The sequence below is a fragment of the Lissotriton helveticus genome, chromosome 12, assembly GCF_964261635.1.
Source record: "Lissotriton helveticus chromosome 12, aLisHel1.1, whole genome shotgun sequence".
NCBI lineage: Eukaryota > Metazoa > Chordata > Amphibia > Caudata > Salamandridae > Lissotriton > Lissotriton helveticus.
Window position 1 is genome coordinate 145,186,239 of NC_136073.1, and position 21,351 is coordinate 145,207,589.

General features: G+C 42.4%; 1 protein-coding gene across 1 annotated transcript in view; it reads right to left on the minus strand.

Moving 5' to 3' along the window:
- LOC144799600 (hydroperoxide isomerase ALOXE3-like) overlaps positions 1-21,351 on the minus strand; it is a 634,644-nt gene that overhangs the window by 242,064 nt on the left and 371,229 nt on the right. Inside the window, exon 5 of the mRNA XM_078670997.1 lies at positions 20,364-20,467. Within this exon, the coding sequence (XP_078527123.1) occupies positions 20,364-20,467 (104 nt within the window). The remainder of the gene's footprint in view (positions 1-20,363; positions 20,468-21,351) is intronic.

Genomic DNA, 21,351 nt, shown 5'->3' on the forward strand with positions numbered 1-21,351 from the left:
TGATCTACTTCACTTGCCTCTTTCTGCACTACATTTGCTTTTTTCTGCACTTGTCTTGCCTCTTTCGGCACCTCTGTTGCTTCTTTCTGCACTTCTCTTGCCTCCTTCTGAACCTCTTAGTTAGAGGTAGTTTTAATCCCCCTGCCCTATTATGTACTAAGGCCATACAGGGGAGGTCATACCAATCACAGGGGTAGTGTACCCTAGTGTATGCAGGCGTTTTCACTGTGTTCCAAGTGTCTTGCAGCACAGCACTTGCTCCAGGCCTGGTTAGTCAGAGTCAGTTACCACCAGTACCCGTCAGCAAAACGTTGGGGGCATAGGACGACTTTGCAACAAGGCCTCTTTCTGCTTCTCTGTTGGTTCTTTGTGCACATATCTTGCTTCTTTCTGTATCTTTCTTCGTCTTTCTGGACTTCTGTTGCCTCTTTCTGCATTACTGTTGCCTCTTTCTGCACCTTTCTTCCTCTTTCTGCACATGTTCTACCTCTGTAGGCATAGTTAGAAATTAGCATTTAAAAGAACTTTGAAATTCACTGAAAAACACAGATTTCAGGGGTGCTATAGTGAGAAATTAGCATTTAAAAAACCTTTGGAATTCACTGAAAAAAACACAAGTGTCAGGGATGTTATAGTTAGTAGGACATTTCAGTGGTACGAAACCAGAGAATTTTGGCCGTTATAGTTAGTTCAGCAAAACATAACTCGCACCCCCGCAATGCACGGACGATGTTGTCACATATTACATTATTCATGACATGGTCAGTGACATCACTGATGACATCACTGATGGCATTTTAAATAACATCACTGATGACATCACTGTTGACATCATATACATGATAATCTGATGCACCTCCTCATACCCTAATATAACCTTTGATATACCCACTTTAAAATACAGTCTACCATTTTCTTAACCATAGACACATCAATACCAGTTAGTATATACCCACTCACTAATCCCTAGGTCAACCCACGCATCCACTTATTCACTCATACAGTCACTCATAGATTGTTAGTCAACATCAATACGGTACTATCATATGCCCTCACATATCTATAAAGATACTCACACACCACCACTCATCCATAGAGTTACTCACACACCTAGTCAGTCATGCAAAGAATCAATCACACTCCCATTTATTCACCTATATAGTTATACACACACCACCTCACTTATTCAAACATATACTAACACATACTTACACTCTTATACAATAACTAATACAAGTACACACTCATCTATACAGCCACTCTAACAATCACTCACTCTCACATATAGTAATATATATTCTCCAACACTCACACATACTGCCTTTCACATATGCAGTTACTCACACATGTACCACTGAGACATCCATTCACTTACCAACACATCCATACACACATTCAACCACCCAAACAGACCTTCACAGATACACCCTTGAACCCATGCGCCCAGTGAATCACCCACTCACATATCTATGCACAGAGTCACAGCCCCCACCCACCTACACAGATACTCAGGCACCCATACAGATACTCAGACAACCAATCAATAACCCATATAGACCCTCATTTAGCTCCTCACCAACCCATGCAACGACTTACACACCAACTGACAAACTAAACTGTGTGAACTAACCCATGCATTAAGTAAGACACATTTATTCACTCATTTATACAGTAAGTCATGCACCTACTAAATCATCCATTCAGACACTTATACACCCACTTGTTCTTCAATACACATTGGCATATATATATATATATAAAACTTTACAGAAACACACAGTCACTGGATGATGTCATCAGTGATGTCATTTGTGATGCCATCAGTGATGTCACTGACCATGTCATGAATGATGAAATATCTGATGTCATCAGCAGTGAATTGCAGGGGCGCGAGTTATAGTTAACTGAACTAACTAACTTTCTCTTGTTATGTACGAGTGAAATGTTCAACTAACTATAACTTCCCTGAAACCTGTGTTTTTTTCAGTGAATTCTAAGGTTTTTTTAAATGCTAATTTCTAACTATAATGTTCCTGAAACCTATGTTTTTTTCAGTGAATATATATATATATATATATATATATATATATATATATATATATATATACACACATATACCAATATCATAAAATATTATAGATTAAAACATTAAACTATTTAAAAATCTTTAAACTTAAATTTCCCCCTCCAGTCAGTGCAACAGTAGGGAAAGTGTTGGATAGCGGAGGGGTAAAAATGACTATTCCCACTCCAGTGAGTTAAACAGTAGGGAAAGTGTTCGAAAGCGGAGGGTTAAAATGTACTATTTCCACTCCAGTCAGTGTAACAGTAGGGAAAGTGTGGGATAGTGGAGGGGTACACATTACTATTCCCACTGCAGTGAGTGCAACAGTAGGGAAAGTGTTTGATATTGATGGAGTAAAAATTACTATTCCGGCTCCAGTGAGTGCAACAGTAGGGAAAGTGCTGGACTGCAGAGGGGCAAAAATGTATATTCCCACTCCAGTCAGTTCAAAATTAAAAATGAACAAAATATCAACAACAAAATATGTAAAAACAAAATAAATAAAAAACATGTATATGTGTATATATATATATATATATATATATTCACTGAAAAAACCATAGGTTATAGACCATATATAGTTAGGAAATAGCATTTAGAAAACCTTATTTTACTCACACAAAACCATTGAAATTCCATATATAGTTAGTTGCACTAACTATATATCGCGCACCTGCAATCCACTGCTGATGATGTCACATATTACATCATTCATGACATGGTCAGTGACATCACTGATGACATCACTGATGACATCTCAAATGACATCACTGATGACATCACTGATGACATCTCATTTGACATTACTGATCACATCACTGATGACATCATTCATGTGATGATACAATGAACCTCTTCAGACTCTAATATAACCTTAGATACACTCAGTGTAAACAGACACTCACAGACTGTCACTCATCCATGGAGTTACTCACACACCTAGTCAGTCTTGCAAAGAATCAATCACACCTCGATTTCCTCAACTATATAGTTATACACACCTTACTTATTGGAACATATAATAACACATATTTACTCTGTTATACAATCCCTGATACAAGTTCACAATAATCCATACAGCCACTCACACATTCACTGGCTCTTATGCACAGTTATTTATATATGTCAACTATCACATGTACTGTGTTTTACATATGTACTTACTTTGACATGTAGCACTGAGATATCCATTCACTCACCAATACACTCATGCACACAGTCAACCGCCCATACAGATGTTTCCACATGCACTTTTGAACCCATACATCTAGTGAATCAACTGCTCACACATCTATGCACAGAGTCATACACCTCCCAGACACCCACACACACACTCAGTCTCCCATACAAATACTTGGGCAACTAATCAATAACCCATATAGTTAGTCATATAGCTAATGATCAACACATGCATCAGATTACAAAACAACAGACACAATGATGCACAATTTAAAACAGTTTAGTCACTAACCCATGCACTCAGTGAGACACATTTAATCACTCACTTATACAGTCAGTCATGCACCTACTAAATCCTTCATCCAGACACTTATACATCCACTCATTCTTCAATATGTAAGACATATTTTAACTTTACAGAAGCATACAGTCACTGGATGTTGTCATCAGTGATGTCATCAGTGATGTCATTTGAGATGTCATTTGAGATGTCATCAGTGATGTCATCAGTGATGTCACTGACCATGTCATGAATGATGTAATATGTGACATCATCAGCAGTGGATTGCAGGTGCGCGATATATAGTTAGTGCAACTAACTATATATGGAATTTCAATGGTTTTGTGTGAGTAAAATAAGGTTTTCTAAATGCTATTTCCTAACTATATATGGTCTATAACCTATGGTTTTTTCAGTGAATTTTCAAGGTTTTGTAAATGCTAATTCCTAACTATATATGGTCTATAACCTATGGTTTTTTCTGTGAATTTCATTGGTTTTTTAACAGCTAATATCTGTAGCTGTAAAATGTATTCTTCTTTAAATCCAAAAATATATTTTATATGTTTATGAATAATTTTTTTTTAAAATATTTTTTTTTCTTCGTTCCCGCTTCGCGAATCGGGAAGCTTCCCGTTAGCTGACCTTGATGCCGCGAAATAGACCGCGAGCCGGTAAACGTTTCTTTACCGCAAGTGCCGCGTTAGAAAACAACATCGTGACGCCTCCCGTCCGCATGACGTTCCACGTTGTCGCTTGATACGTCATATGACGTGCTACGTTAGCAAACTGGTACGCGAAGCGAGTGCCAAAGCGCAGGTTTCTGGAAGCAAACCGGGAGGCCCTGCAAAGCGCTTAACGTAAACACAGCAAGTCATGTGACTTGGTAATAACACTTTTCATTGGTTCATTTCACTTTTGGTTTCCTAATGATGTAAGACTAGGTCATATAATCTAAAATGAACACTTTTGATTGGTTGAGAACTCTTGTTTTTCCCAAATGATGAAAATCCCTCCTTCTTTCCTCACTCTGACTTTCATCATTGTGAGAGAAAGACCCTTTGTGATCACTGAGCAATGGCTTCTTTAGTAGCTTCAGCTGGTGCTTCCCCACCACCTCCACCACATCCAAGGAAGAGTGGACCACCTGCTCAAGTTGTAATTCAACAAGAAGAAGAAGAAGAGGAACAGGAGGACGAGCACGAAGAGAGGCAGTTTTTGCCTGAGCAGCCCAAGACGTCTCACCGGAAAGAAAACTTCATTTGGCAATTTTTTAAAATTCCCAAAGGTCAGAAAAAAGTAAATGCAAGATACGTAACTTGCCTTATATGTCAAGATAGACTGTCCAGATGGACCGACAAAAAATACAGTTTCGGAAACTACACAATGCATCGCCATATGACTAGGTGGCATCCTAACAACTACAGTGCTGCACAGTTTCGGAACGACCTAGATAATCTCCCTATTATGGCCAGAAGATCTGTTGTACCGGAAGTAACGGGACCAGAGGGCAGGGAGATGGTGCCAAATATACAAATGAGATTTGGTGAAGTAAAACACACCTGCGTATTTTGCGATGGATTCATTTCCTACGGAGAAAGAAGCATCACTCTGATCAACAGAGCTATTGACTATCATATGCAAGTTTGTCCGAAACGCCCAAAATAATAAATACTTCTTTTTTTTGTTTTGTTGCTCCTGTTGAGCCCTTTACAATGAATCGTTTTCATTGCCCCCTCCAAGAAAAACCCAAAAAAATATAAAACTGTTCCGAAAAATTCAAAAACAGTAAAAAAATGTTCAGAAAAATAAAAAAAAAAGTTCTTTTCAGAACTACCTCCCCGTTATTAAAAAATTGGTACAATATTTGGAACTGTGCCAACCTCTATTTCTCTTAGTTCGCTTCCTAGTTCGCTCGCTGGTACGCGAACTGGAAGCGAACCAAAAACAGTAAGTATAAGGGAAGGAAACACACACTTATGTTAAAAGAAAGACAGCTATAGGGGAGTAAACTAGAGATACTATTACCCATAATCCACTACTGATGATGTCACATATTACATCATTCATGACATGCTCAGTGACATCATCAGCAGAGGATTGCGGGTTTTTTGGCAACATGCCTTATCCACGGTTTAATAACGCTGCCTTTTGCTTTATATAAGTTTTCAAATTGTATGAAATATATACCAATAGGTCTTTATGAACCTTTAGGTAGTGCTTTTGTTCATGAGGTCTGGTCGCTTCCATACACATACAGATGTTTCAAAGATGATCAAGAAGTTTATCTGAATGGAGAGGAATGCACTGAGACGCCAGATCATTCACTAATGTGTAGGCACATACAGTTACACGATTCATGCAACAAACACCGACCAAATATGGCTTGCGTGTTGCAAGGCACGCCAGTTCCTGCTATCATCCCCACGTTCAAGTTGTTGGAAAATGGTAGTTATTTGATGCTCAATAATGAAGATTGTTCTGAGTTAATTAAAAAGTATTCCTTTTATCGTAACAGTAAGTGAACGGGTTATTTGCTGCAGAAATGTTCTATTTCCTCCCACACATGAACATAGGGAGTTTTCAATCTGGCCACAAATACCAACCTTGGGACACGTTTCAACGGCATGACAAGAATAAGAGCTCTTTTGTCTCAGAGAGAGGTGGCCTTGAGTTCGGCCCGTGAAACTTTCGTACTTCACATAGCGAACACCCGTACACAGGTTTGCCTTTCAATTTCAGCAACATGTTTCCGACTATCTTTAACGCATCCTCCACAAAATCCCTGGCACACTTTTTTAAAGTTGTTACCAGTGGTCTCGTGACTTCATTTGAGAAAATCTTTGGAGTCATCCCTGCTCCCTTTCATTCCATTTTCTCCACTCTGGTTCGTGGATTGCATTTTTACTTGCATTACCAGCGGACGCTCTTGTGCTTTTTTACATTTTTAAATATGGATGTCCCTCCTATGCAACCTCCGACCCTGCAGCTGCTGACACTGTTCCGCAATCGCATGCTAGAATATTATGGCACAATGCCGTTGGCGATATTAAGCACGGCATATGGATTATCTTTTCGGTTCTCCTACTTCACCTGTGTCCAGCCTGTATTTCACTGCCTGACCTGTGATTTCGATTGGGCCATTGATTTGTGTCTCTGCGGACCGGTTTCTCCTGACGTCGACTTTAATCAGCTGATGACTCCTATCATTACTCACGAGTTGATTTGTCCTGGCGAAAGGATTATGGCTGTGGCATTGATGCATGGACTACTTGGTCCCTGGAATTTACTGGCGGCAGCACAGTCTTTCTTGGAACACAGCTTTCTTGAAAACCCACCGAGCTGTCCTCTGATGGTGATAGAGGATCCGGTGCTGGGAGAGCACGTATGTTCTTTTCCGCTTTTAAATTGGATGGCTGAACTGTTTTCGGATGAAGACGGTGACTTCCTATTGGAGGCTGTTGCAGCTTATTTTGCATACACAGTTATGTCATAGACCTTTTTCATGTTTGATATGCTGAGTACTAGCATTTCATTGACAATTCATTGACTTATTTGTCAAGTTTTTATTATTTACCTTGCCTATTGGCTTAAGACTCGATAAAGTACTTGGCTGTTTTATTTTTCTTTAGCATTGAATTTTCCTAGTTTTTAATGCTTTACCTTGCGGACCGTCCACATATAAACTTGCAATCTGCTCTCATGAGATGGCACTTCTATTATCTTATTCAGTTCGTTTCCGGATCATGAGGAGGTGTCATCTAGGTCCTGGATATCTTTACACCGTGTTAAGTTAGCATGGGCTCATTACCGGTTTAAACGCCATTTTTCCTTTTTTGCAACTTCTGCACACGACACTTAGTTGTTGCTTTAGCTTTCCACCTAGTAGTTCATCGTGGTTTACATGAGAATAATATGTTATTGGTCTACTATCTGCTTTACTTGTTAAACTATATCTGTACAGCGAGTGCTAAAGTTTCAAGAACAACACGATACAGAATTGTTATGAGGTCTGATCTCCACGACTTCATACTCATAAAATAAGTGCAACTTCTGCCAATTCTGGGCATGAGGCGGGTTTTATATTGCTTTGCCGAACACACATACACAACAGTTGATGCGGTTCACATGAAGAGAGAGCTGGTGTATGCTGATGTGATTCCTTCAAATCTAAGACACTAAAGTATGGACACGCCCTAAACCAACACAAAGAGACCTTCTTAGCAAATAATATAATATGTGTATTAGGGAGGGTGAGATATAAGCAGCCGCGGGCCGTGGAGGGAGTTACGATGGGGCAGGGAGGCGGGGAGGGGGAGAAGCAGGGTGGAGCCCTCTCTACCTTGCCCCTCCCCCTCCCCGCCTCCCTGCCCCACCGTAACTCCCTCCACGGCCCGCGGCTGCTTATAAGTGTTGCTAACTCTTATTCATTTACAGCATGTTAACATACTGTCACCATTCGCTTTTTATGTACTAGTAACTATGCTGGTAATTTTGCTACTGATAATATGTGTACTTGTATTCTCCACCCTGCTTCTCCCCCTCCCCGCCTCCCTGCCTCACCGTAACTCCCTCCACGGCCCGCGGCTGCTTATAAGTGTTGCTAACTCTTATTCATTTACAGCATGTTAACATACTATCACCATTCACTTTTTATGTACTAGTAACTATGCTGGTAATTTTGCTACTGATAATATGTGTACTTTTATTATCTAAGGTACTACGCCTGAGAAGACGGCATTAGTAAATAAACATTTCAAATACACATGTGTTCTTCTTAACTCCATGTTCTGGTTTCTAAGAAATATATAACGACCGACTGTTCATGAGTTCCACGTATCCTGAGGTACTATAAGTTCATATTCTGGATTGTCTAAACATTGAGAGTTTGTTATATCCAATGTGACACTGTACCTAGCTTGCTAAATAGTTTTTGATTACTAACGTGAGTTTTGGGACACCCTAATTCGCCGAGGTTCCAATCCTCTGTCCACAGTTCTGTGTGAGAACAGAAACCCTGCGACAGGGGCACCCCCGACCCTTGCTGGAGCTTCATCACACTTGCGATACAACTCCAGCAATGCGCCACCTTTACGGCACAGATACATCACGCATCTGTGCTGTTTTTGCCCCATGATGCGCCGCATTGTAAATGCAGCACACCATAGGTGACGGAACAGCGGCACAGAATGACTAACACATCCCTGGTGATGCGCCAGTCATCATAAATCTATCCCTATGCTTCTTATCTTGTTAGAGATGAACCGCCATATGTATCATAAAAGTTATTTGCATTTCCTAAATAGCGAACTTTAAGGAATAAATAGCGATTCTTTACCATTCCTAGTTTGCGATGAGCTATTTGCTAATTAGCCGAATGTAGCCCAATGAAGCCCAATGTAGCCCAATGTAGCCCAAAGATGGCCGCCAGACACACAAAAAAACAAATGTAGCCCAAATATCAGCCAGATGTAGCCCAACTATAGCCCAGTGACAGAATGACCAATCAGCTTCGCAAACCTCCGTTACGCGAAGCGGAGCGCTGTTACAGATATATATCTTTTTTTGAACGTTAATTTCTCAAAATCCACTGGAGCACATATATTGAGACCTAGCAAAGGCACATCGGGCTACCAGTCCCTAATATTTTGCCAAGTTTCGTGCAAATCCATTCAGCCGTTCAATTATTATTTTTATTATTTTTTTTTGCCCCGCGGGGCCCTTTTAAAACCTCCACATCAAACCTAGGGGGTCAGCGAGGATCTACTATGCCCCCTTATAGTTATTTCCCCCTTTGTTTTGACCTCCTCTTGTCTCTCGATCCTACCGAGAGACAAGATGGCGGCCGCTACGGACTGTTTGGAATGTTGACAGACGCCGGAGAACCAATCAGCTTCGCTTCACAAAGCTCCGTTGCGCGATAAGTCCGCGAACCAGAGCGCTAACCGGTCCGCTGTTACAGATATATATCTTTTTTTAAACGTTAATTTCTCAAAATCCACTGGAGCACATATATTGAGACCTACAAAAGGCACATCGGGCTACCAGTCCCTACAATTTTGCCAAGTTTCGTGCAAATCCATTCAGCCGTTCGGGCTAAAAGTGAGGCCAACCGCCCTATGGAAAACTCAATGTTAAAAACACGTTTTGGGACCCCCCTTTTTTCTCGGCCCCCACTGGACGAACCCCCCCCAAATTTTCAAGGGCTGCTCAGAAACAAAATGTGCCATTTTCCTGAAAATTTCAGCCGATTCCGTCCACAAACGCCAAAGTTATTAGACATAGAATTTTCAAAAAACCCATAGAGAAAAAATCCTAACTATATATACCTACTGGCGACCGCCAGTAGGTAATATATATATATATATATATATATATATATATATATATATATATATATATATATATATATATATATATATATATATATATATATCAAACAAGTGCAATCTCCCAGGCTCCGACCACAGCGACCCAGTAAATTACGCGGATCCAGTAATTATAAAGCACAGATTTTTTATTTAAAAGCTGAACCAAGCAATCTGACGCGTTTCGGGCATCCGCCCTTGCTCACAGACATATATATATGTTAAAAATGAAAAATACAAATATATTCCATATTAAAATTTAAAAAAATAACATATTATAATGTTAAATACAAATGAGAAATACCTACACATATTGAACAAATATTTAAAAACAAAAACAATAATTATTACATCATATTTTTTTTAATGTCCTACTCTATAACACCATATATTTCAAAACCCTCATCTAAAGGTTTAAAAAACGTACTTCCATAATTAATATAATTAATTATCAATTAAAGAAATAATTCAAAAACAAATTAAAACTCATAAAAATGTATTAACTTCCCAACCTTTACCCCTAATCCCCACAACCTACAGTTAAAATTAAACTGTAAAAGAATGAATTGCACAAGTAAAATGTATTTAAAAATTTAAAAACTAATAGTATTTAAGAACTAATTATAAAGTATGTAAAATTAATTTACTCCCTACCCGTTACCCATATTAAACCAAAACAAACAGAAACGTGGAGAAGCGTGGCTCAGTGGTTAGAGGCGGCAGACCCGGAAGCTGAGATCGACCGTGGACCAGAGTTCGATTCCCCGCCTCGGCGGGTCTCGGGCTCAAAATTCCACGGACTCCACAATTCTCGCTCTGGTGCCTACTCAACTCACGGGGTCACACTCTGCGACTCTGGGCAATAGCTTGCTTAATCTCCACTACGGCCCCTCGCGGCGGGATGCCTGGCTTTCACCTTGTGGACACCCTTCCGGGGTTTCTCACAGGGGAATACCGGGACGGGTTCCCTAAGCAAGCGCCGGGACGCTTACGGGCAGCTGTGCGCTTTACAAGTCCAGCACATTTACATTTACATTTACAAAAAAAATGAAAAATACTTTAACTATCAATTAATTATTAATGAATTAAACATAAATTGCTTCGGACCCTTTACTCCTATAAACCCCACAACCACACCTAAAATTAATACCACAATTTCCATATCTAATTTTCAACTCATTAATTGATAATACCCCAAGGTACCCCGGATTAGGAGAGCAAGGTTAGGAGGGAAAGCCTTTCCTCACCTTGCCCCGTCTTATTGAAATAAGCTTCCCATTCAACTTCGACAATGCTCCGATTACCGTTGCTTTAGAAAGCCATTGGCCTTTCAGCTAAGCATTCTGTGTCCTTTGCGCTGAGATACCCCTCTGGGGGGTGATTCAAGCGCATTATAAAACTTACAAATAAATAGAACAAATAAAGAACTTATAAACCCCACAACCCGCATCTAAAATTAATTAAACAATTTCCGTACTTAATTTTCAATTAACTAATATTAATTAATAACGAATTAATAATTAATTAAAAATAAATTACTTTCTACCCTTTTCCCACTATAAACTCCTCAATACACACCTAACAAAAATTACACAATTGCCATAACTAAATACCAATTGGTTAATTATTAATTAACTAAAAAAGTAATAATTAATTAATAAATTACTTCCCAAAATTAACACTATAAAATCTCAATTAAATAAATATCAATACATTAAAAAAAATATTATAATTAAATTACTTCCCCACCCTATTCCATTATAAACCCACAATCCTCTACAGAACTAAAAAACACAAAATGTAATAATTAAAATAAAATTGATAACTACTAAAAATGTAACACATATTAAAACACAAACAATACTTTTACAAAAAGTCACATACATTTAAAATATATACTAAAATACATAACACTAATTTAAAAAATCGATATTTTAAACAACTATCTGGCACATGCATCAACCAAAATTGCCCTTGGAAAAATAGCGAATCCGTAAAACAGGCCGTTACCGAACACAAAACCTGAAATCGCAATGCATCAACCCCAATTCAAAATAAAATAAAGAATCGCAAATAAACCCACGCGCTAAATTACCGAATCCCAAAATATCGATTCAGTAATACCGAGAAAAGTATCAGCCTCAGGAAATACGGAATTGCTATTAAAAAACAGCAACGGAATCCATCAAAAATCGCAAATACCAAAAATCCCCTAAATCGCTGTTTAGCATGAGCAAAATAAGAGAATCTCAACCAGGAGGTAAAGTTGGTAATAGGAAATAGATTTTTTTTTTTTAAATCCTACAGGTGGATACAATCAGAAACCCTTCAAATATGCCTCTGGAGACCCTGTGTGTCTTCCAAAATGGCTGCCCTCTACGTGCTTGCTAGGAGGATGAGAATTAATTCAGCAGCACAGCGCAGGAGGAGGATCCAGGAGAGGGTATTCAGGGTTCGCATCACATTGCTGGGCCAGAATGAGGACCAAATCTATGACAAGTACAGACTGAATCGTGCCATGATCATGCACCTTATTGCTAACCTGGAACCACTTCTGCAGCACCAGACCCGTAGGACCAATGCCATCCCTGCACACGTCCAGGTTCATTGCAGCCTGCACCTGCTGGTGTCGGGAAGTTTCCAGGGGGTTGTAGAGTTTGCCGGAGGCGTATTGCAAAGCGCATTTTCACACTTCTTCAGCAAATTCCTAGATGCCATGCTGACAATGATACATACCCACATCACCTTCCCCACAACCCCACAGCAGTTGAACCGGACCAAACAGGACTTCTACCAGGTGGCACAATTTCCCCATGTCATTGGATGCGTTGACTGCACTCATGTCCCCATCTGTCCCCCCTCAGCCAACGAATACATATTCCGTAACTGAAAGTCCTATCACTCTATAAATGTGCAGGTTGTATGCACATCATTACAGACATTGTAGCGCAATTTCCTCACATATGTAATTGTATTCATGCCGCTAACCCTTTGATCCCCACCCTGCAGGTGACAGTGCATATGCCTTGCGTGAATATCTTCTCACTCCCTACCTCAAGCCAGAAACACCTCAGGAGCAGCGCTACAACGCAGCACATATAAGTACCAGGAATGTGGTAGAGCAAACCTTTGGTATCGTCAAGAGTTGCTTCCGGATCCTACACAAGACAGGAGGTGCATTGCAGTATAACCTTGTAACCTACTGCAGGATAATAGCAGTGTTTGCCATGCTGCACAACATTGCCACAAGAAGGGGGATACCAATAGAAGTGAGCGGAGATGAGAGCTTTCATGCACAGCAACTGTCCCCCATCATCGACAGGCACACGTGCCAAACACAGCTGAAGGTCAAAGGAGGTGGGCATACATCACACAACATCACTTCAGAGACAGGTAAGAATGAGCCATCACTACATTATCTGGTGTGCAAATGTTTAATGCACATGAGCACTTATCAAGTGAACATGAAAAATATGTCCGATACTGGCCAATCACATTTGGCATTGCAGGGAAATGTGAGTTGACAATGTTCAAGTACAAACACACATCCATGATGTTGTCGTAATGTCCACTGTCCGGCATCAAATTGGCAGCTCCTCCTAAACAGTTACAATGTACACTGTCATGCAGTCTGAATGTAAATATAAACAATGCGTCAATATACATGTGAATACAATGTTAAACTACATCTCGCATTCACTATGCAGGGGGAAATCCAACACCTCCGGCAGAGCAGTCCGAACTTCTCTTCTCTGATGATGAAGAGTACCACCACACGTTTGACTCTGACGCCCTCTAACAGCACGTGGCGAGCCTCCGCAGCCCACTTCCAGGAGCAGGGCAGCCCAGCTGCTACGAGCAGAACCCGCCCCCTGCACAAAACACACAGAAGGCAGCACCCACCACCATGACTGCGTCCCAGGACCCCCATGACGAACACATGGCCTTCCAACGCCTTGTGTTGGGGTGACAGGAGAAGCTGGCTGAACAGGTGCAGGTGTGTTTCGACTGCATGGCAGTCAAACTAGAAGCCGTATGTGGGTGTCTAAGTCCCATCAGGGACCACTTACCGTCCCTAACGGAAACCCATAGTCCGCTCCATGCTCTCCAACGAACCATGGCTGACATCGCTCGAGTCCTTAGAAAAGAATGACTGTCTAGTCAGAGTGGCTCCAGCGAGCTCGCCCGGGAGTTGGGGCACATGCGTTGGATCATTGAGAACATGGATTGGACGCAGGCAGAAAGAGCAGCTGCCACTTATGCACACCAGCGAGAGGTAGCTGGGAACCTCAATGCCCTAAAGGCTTGGTGCTGATACATGCTGCTGCTACCACTCCATCCACATCTCCAGCCCCTGATGCGTCAGTGCCACACAGTGCAGCAGACATTCTACCTCCGGCCCCTGAGGTGTCACAGCCACACAGTGCTGGAGACAGAACACCACCACCCACATGTGAGGCACATGCAACAGCAGAGGACGAAGATGTGGATGAATCTACCTCAGTGGTCAGAAGGACGCAGTAGCAATAATCTCCGCCATATGGCCTGTTACTGATTGGTTCTTCCCTCTGCATCATCACCTTCCACTGTCCCCGGATGCACTCTGCAACACTCACCTTCCACCTCGACATGGACTGCCATATTCTGTTTGGTCACCAATGACACAGCTATCAGACTGCGGACTGAACTCCTCTTCTTCTGATGTACTTGTCATTCCCTGAAGAACTCTGGCTGTCCCTCCACGGGCCAACAATGTAAATTGGGGTTTGCATGTCCTATACTGCTCGAGCTGCAACACTCCACAGAATGTGCAATAAACATTCATATTCACACAGATGTGTCATGTCTATGATCTTTCAAGTGTGGAAGTATGGATGACTGTAGGGTCAGTGATTCCCCCTTACGTCCCTGTTGCTCATGTTGTGGGACTTGGGTCACAAGGTTACATGTTGCCGATTGCGGTCGTGGTGGCGCCGACACTACAACAGAGACACACGCATTAGTTACTTCCTTGCCCAGCCCATGACGGAACCATGCCCGAGCCCCGGGGTCATTGTTCAAATCCTTACACTGGACTGGCACATGGGTGGGAGTGGTGGGGGTCCTGGGGGTGGTGGCGGTGGGTGTTGTTGCCCTATTGGGGCTCCAGGCTGCATGTTCATTTGCTCCGGGGCATCTGTAGTACTTCATGCGTGGCTCTGGGCTGTGCTCCCTTGTCTGGTGCCGGTTGTCCTCCAACCTTACACCAGGTAAGAGCAGGTGTTAAAATCCTGCAGCTAACGCACCTTATCACATGTTTTGGGATTGTATCGCCGATCATGTGACCCTGCCAATAAAAAGGGCCTGGCGCACGTGCTGGATGCCATTTCCACTCTCTAACTGTGTGTCTCCGTGTGGATATCGTTTATGCATGAGGGTCTAGTGCCCTGCCACCTCACATTGCCCAGTGTCAGGGTGACATGATGGCATCCACACCTCGAGACTCAATCATAAAGGGGTGATGGCTTGCGGTGCACAGACTTGGTGGCACCGGATACACTGAGGCAGGCACAGGCACACTACCACGGGATGGTGTCTTTCAGTGCACTGAGATAGGGGTATCTAAAGTGCTGAGAGAGTGCTCAGCATGCGATGATGCGCTGTCCTGGTGGTCCGGACTGGGAGGATTAGTGTGAGCCCTGCAGTACTACAGTGTAGGCCTGAGCCAGCGGGCGGTGCAGGGCTGCATGATGTGGAGGGTGCCATGCTCGCGGGCCCCGGGCTTGGAGCTCCCACCAGCACGTAGTGGGCCCTCTTGGAGACACGCCCGTGGCGGAAGGCGAGTAGTGAGGCCTGTGTGCCCCGGGATGGGCTATCATCGCTAGGCAGCGGGACGGGCTGGGGTATTGCAGCCTGTGTGCACAGGGGCAGGTAAGCGATGATGGCGGGTGCAACTGTATAGATTCTGCCATTCATGTCTCTGGAAAGTGTTTCAGATAAGGGACCTGGGGGACTGCAGTGCATACTGGCATGTGGTAGGAGACACACCGGTGGCATAAGGTGAGCAGTGAGGCCTGGGTCCGCAGTGTCGGCACTATCTCTCACTCTTTTTCTCTCTCCCTCTTCCTCTCTTTCCCTCTTTCTCTTTTATGATTTGATGTGCAATATCTTTGTCCAAAGGGGGGTGCCAGGGGTAGGGCCGTGGGTGGGAGTGGTGGGGGTCCTGGGGGTGGTGGCGGTGAGTGTTGTTGCCCTATTGGGGCTCCAGGCTGCATGTTTATTTGCTCTGGGGCATCTGTAGTACTTCATGCGTGGCTCTGGGCTGTGCTCCCTTGTCTGGTGCCGGTTGTCCTCCAACCTTACACCAGGTAAGAGCAGGTGTTAAAATCCTGCAGCTAACGCACCTTATCACATGTTTTGGGATTGTATCGCCGATCTGGCTGGTTGTCGAGAATGTTGCAAAGTGGTGTTGTTGCGGCTTTTTGGACAGAAACGCCTACTCTGCATATCATTAACGTTAGTTGCCGGGGTCATCTGTGACGATGTGTTTTGCGACTGCTATCGCAGGTAAACTGGTGATAGGGGCTGTTAGCACCAGCTTGTGAATTGGGTGATAAATTTATAGCCACTTTGGCTACGATAAAGTGCTGTTAACTCGGCGATAAATCCTTGAGAATATGCCCCTTCATCTTTATACGATCCATACATTTCCATGGACCAAATCCCTGGGAAACAAATTCCCGGGGGTTTGTAAACATTTCCCCAAATTAAAATGGTACTCCCACTGCCAGATATTTCTGGGACCTGGCGTTACATTTTCGGGAGGATAATTAATCATTTTAAAACTCAAGCTAAGTCACTCTACATTGTGATGTATTCCTATGGGTTCTGTATCGATCCCCCTATTCCTGACCCTGTTCTGGTTAACAAGTTAACTAGCAGCCATCCCATGATGCAGAAACCGTTATATGATGAAGCCACACCACGGCACAGGAACGTGTTATCTGATTAGGTCATAACGCTTGCCATCTAATTAGACAAGCAATATTCCTCCAGCCCCTGATAAGGCATACGGAGTTCTCAAAACAAATCAAACCTATGACAACCTGGGAAAAACCCTGCGGCCATTGTTTTGATTTCACCGAGAACTTCAGCAAAAGAATGTGCTAACGACCAGCTCGTATGACATCCTTATTGACGTATCTATGTCCATCCTTACGTCAATCTCGGCACCTTACAGGTATAAATATTACCGGTATTGCCTTAAGCAAACACACGCGGTGGTGACGATATCGGAGCAGCCAGACTTGCCGAAGCCCAGAACAGAGCAGACCCCGCTGGCGCAGCCCCGCCTTCCTGACGCGCTGAGAACGAGACGCTGCTTTCTCCTGCCGAGAAATCCAGCTCTGGCGCTTCCGGGTAGCCCTCGCAGGCAGCCTGGAATATCGAGACCAGAGACGAGAGATACCATCCCTCATTCATCCTAGATTCCAGGTACAGAACTGAATAACCCCTCGCAGAGAATTCTTGAGTCAGTCACTTGGCAAAACAAACTTAACTTAAACTGCTACTTTCTATTCCCGCCCACGTATTAGGCTTAGGTCAGGTACACTGGGGTAGGCGTAGTTAGAAACACCAGTTGAGTACGATTAGTCAAATGTATATGTGTATGTATCTATTTTATCCATTTTAAACCACCTTATGGCTTAGAAACCATATAAATGTTTTTACAGTATTATTTTATACTTCTGCTTTTATTGTATGCACTTTACTTAACCATAAGTATTGCGATAATATCGATTCATTTCGATTGTATGAGAAAAGAGACTGATCAATAAATACCATCTTTTATTGAACACGCCCGTCTCTTCCTTTTCTCTACAATCTGGTGAGACTAAGAATGCACGTACTGACTGAGTAAAATAAGTTGTCTTTTGTTTTCACACGACTCTAGAGATACACTCTTGATTAGGGGAGAGCAAAGTTGTCATGTTCTATGGTTGTCAGAAACTAAATCCCTTCTTGTCTATCCAGGGAGGTTCAACTCCTGCTTGCCTATTCGAGAAAGTTTCTAGTGAACTCTGAGCTAGCTGGCAAACCCAAAACTTTAAGTCTAATATCGACAGTAGAATACCTAGTTAACGTCTGGTCTAGGCCTATACTATTGAAGGTATTATTCCAATGCGCAGAGCCTATTGGGATAATAGGAACTACACTACAACATGTTCTCCTCTTAACAATCTAGGTGGGTCTTGCAGAAGGATTTCTCAAATTATGGTCAGCAAAACCAAGTAGACGAGCAGATATTTACCCTTCTTTTGATTTTGAACATAGTTCAAGGAATGTTGACATCTTAACCTTAATATTGTCTTTCGTCTTTGAAGTGTAACTTAGTCTTAACATATTATTTTTACATTTCTACACGGATGCTTTTAAAACTGCAGCTTCATCATACTTTTTACCACAGGAGTAGATGAAAATGACAACTGCCAAGACTGCAAAACAATTTATATACAATGCCTAAAACTCTTCCCTGATGTTGAGAGTTGGGCTGTTTTGTACTATGTGGAGCACCATGCTAGAAAATGGCCATGGCACTTCATCTAAGCATTGTTTTATTCAAATGTATTGATCTATGATTGTTTACAAAATAAAATGTAAACATTATTTGTAGTGTTCTGTAGTCCAGAATCATATAATATGGAAAAAACCAAAGCATTATCCAATAATGTAATGAGTTTCCCTTTCGTGCATTGGTCGCTTTTCTTTTACATTTGGGATCCAATCACAGGACAGCATGCATGGCATGGGCAGGGTGTTAGCAGAGTTCAGCCACTAACGTTGTTGTCAATGTCATTCATATTTTGGATCAGCCAATAGCACAGCCACTTAGTGTTCGAGGTACTATGCAGGGTGAGAGACATTGTGTTGCCTTACGTAGGCTTGCACTGGTAAGTGGAAAACATAAAACACAAGTGTTCCGTTCTACGACCACCACATACATTCAGCACTCCATGCTGTTGTGTGTGGGACAAGTGGTGTGGCTGGAGAAAGCAGCATAGCCCTCACACAATGCAAAACGAACAATTGATGGACAGAATGCTGAACAATGTAAACATTCACCCCCAGGCACAAGTATTGGGGAGCAGAAAAGCGATGGATTTAGACCCAGATCTCTGTCCTGGGGTGAATGCTTGACATTGTTCAACATTCTGTCCACCAATTATTCTTTTTGCATTTGTCACCCGAGTGGGACTGGTATAGCCAGACATGGGTCCAGTGCTCTCTATGCCACTGGAGTGAAGCTAGCTTGGCTGATGAGGATTGAAACCCCAAAACCGTTCCCAGCATGCTTGTTCCCGGTCCAGTGAGGACCTGGCCTGGCAGCTCAGGCTGGACTGTTCCAGCAGGGAGCAGGGTCAAGACTGATTTGCTTATAAGTGCATTTAAACTGGAAGGGCACAAGGCTCAGACAGTGTCTAGGCGACTGTGACATTTCTCCAACCCGTCTGTGTAACACAGCCGGGTTGGAGAAACCTAAGTGTGCATGTCTGTTTGGCCAGCCAAAGATGGCAGGCCAAACAGACATGCGCACGTACGCTTCGCCTACCACTCCACCCTGCTGTGCCAGGCCCTGCCACACCCCACACTGCTGGCATCAGCTCAGTCATTCAGCGGTCATTTGCTAGACTGCTGACTGACTGACCAGTGGGGTGACGTTCCTCCGCCATTATGAAGGAACCGCCCCTGTTTGGAACTGGGAAGCAGATTCAAGTACCCGTGTCTGCTCAATATACTGTGATTCTGGAAAAATGATTTAAACTTCCTCAGTCTCATAAACTGAATCTGACCTTGTGTAATGTAGATGGTGCTCGTCTAAAACAGTCCAATGTCCCTGGCCCACTGAGTGTTACGTAAACTGCTAAAAATAGCTTATACTTCACACAAGTACACACAAACACTGATGCTTCTTGCTGCCCTGTACTCGCACAACCTCTAAGGCTATCTCTGAGGTTAGGAAATACAGTAGGCCTGCTTTTCAGCCTAACCAAGGTACTCCAATTTTAATCATGATCATTTTCTGTTCCAGTAAGATGACGCCCTGTGTGTTAAAATCTGCATATGTAATGGGTTGATCAGCTGTATAAATCACAGTGGTTAACCAGATTAAATAGCGATGTGCCTAAGGGTTTCAAGTGCCAAGCTGACGGATTCCTCAGCCATCTACAATCAAACACTCATTTGTCCTACAAGCAGGAAAAGGAGGCAACAAGGCAGATTTCAAATAGATAACAATCCTGCCAGCCAGATAAAGATTCATAAATCCTCTTGTTTATATTGAAAATCACATCCGGGAGTTGGATCGCTGGTAATCCTTAAATTCTAATTTATTTGTGAAGAATTGGAATGCCTGCAAGCCTCAGACATCAGATTGCCTAAAGAGAGCTAGACACAAAATGTACACACTGCCTCTTGAAAGGAAATTTCCTACCTGAAGTAGCAGTTTTATGAGTCCAAAAAACCCTCTTGAGGTCTTGAAGTGATTTCCAGGATTCCTGACATGTCAAAAATCCTTTCAGTTTGACTTCCAGCAATCTAGGAGCATGAGAGACCATCAAATCACGATGAGTATAATGCATAATGGAAAGTTAATTTGAACATGGTGTTCTTTTGTTTTTTAACCCCTTCCATGCTCATGACGAGCTCAGCTCGTCATGCAGCACAGTGCTCGAGTGCTTACGACGAGCTGAGCTCGTCATGACCACACCCGTTTTTATTGCTGTCCAGCACAGCAGGGGAAACTCTCAAGCAGCGATGAGGTTAAAAGATAGTTTTTGTCAAACATGAATGATGTCTCTATTTTGTCTCTATTTTGAACATTTGTGGATTGTGACAAAGAAGTACAAAATTGAAGCGGAGACACAAACCCAGTTCCCCAGCTTCAAGATTGGCCACTCTAGCTGTTATCTACATCCTCTTGTCTATGCTAGCATAAAGGAGAAATAACATTGTATGAAATACATCTGTTCTACAGTGGGGAAAGAGCAAGATAGAAACATTTTTTAATGCAAGACTATTTTTAGGACAAAGTGTCATCACAAAAACTATTAGGTTGGGGTATTGGGTTAGAAGAGGACTAGCAGTAGGTTAGAATAGGATGAGCAAACTATTTTTTCACTTAAATATTTACTGATTGCATGGAACCAGTGGACATAACATCAATTCAGTTCAATGAAATCATGAACCACAAACAACCGTGATAGTGCCAAGGAAAGAAAGACAAGTCTGCCTAATAAATCAGGCCTGTTTCCTTAAGAGTCAAAACTGATATGGAAATAGGGGATGGTCCTTGTGGTGTTTCTACGTTGGATGTCATGCTAAACTATTGGCAAGCAAAATTGGCCAACTTGTAGTGTTTGTCAAGTACTGTTGCCTGAAACTGACCACTGTTGATAATGAGAGCTTGCCAACCTCTAATC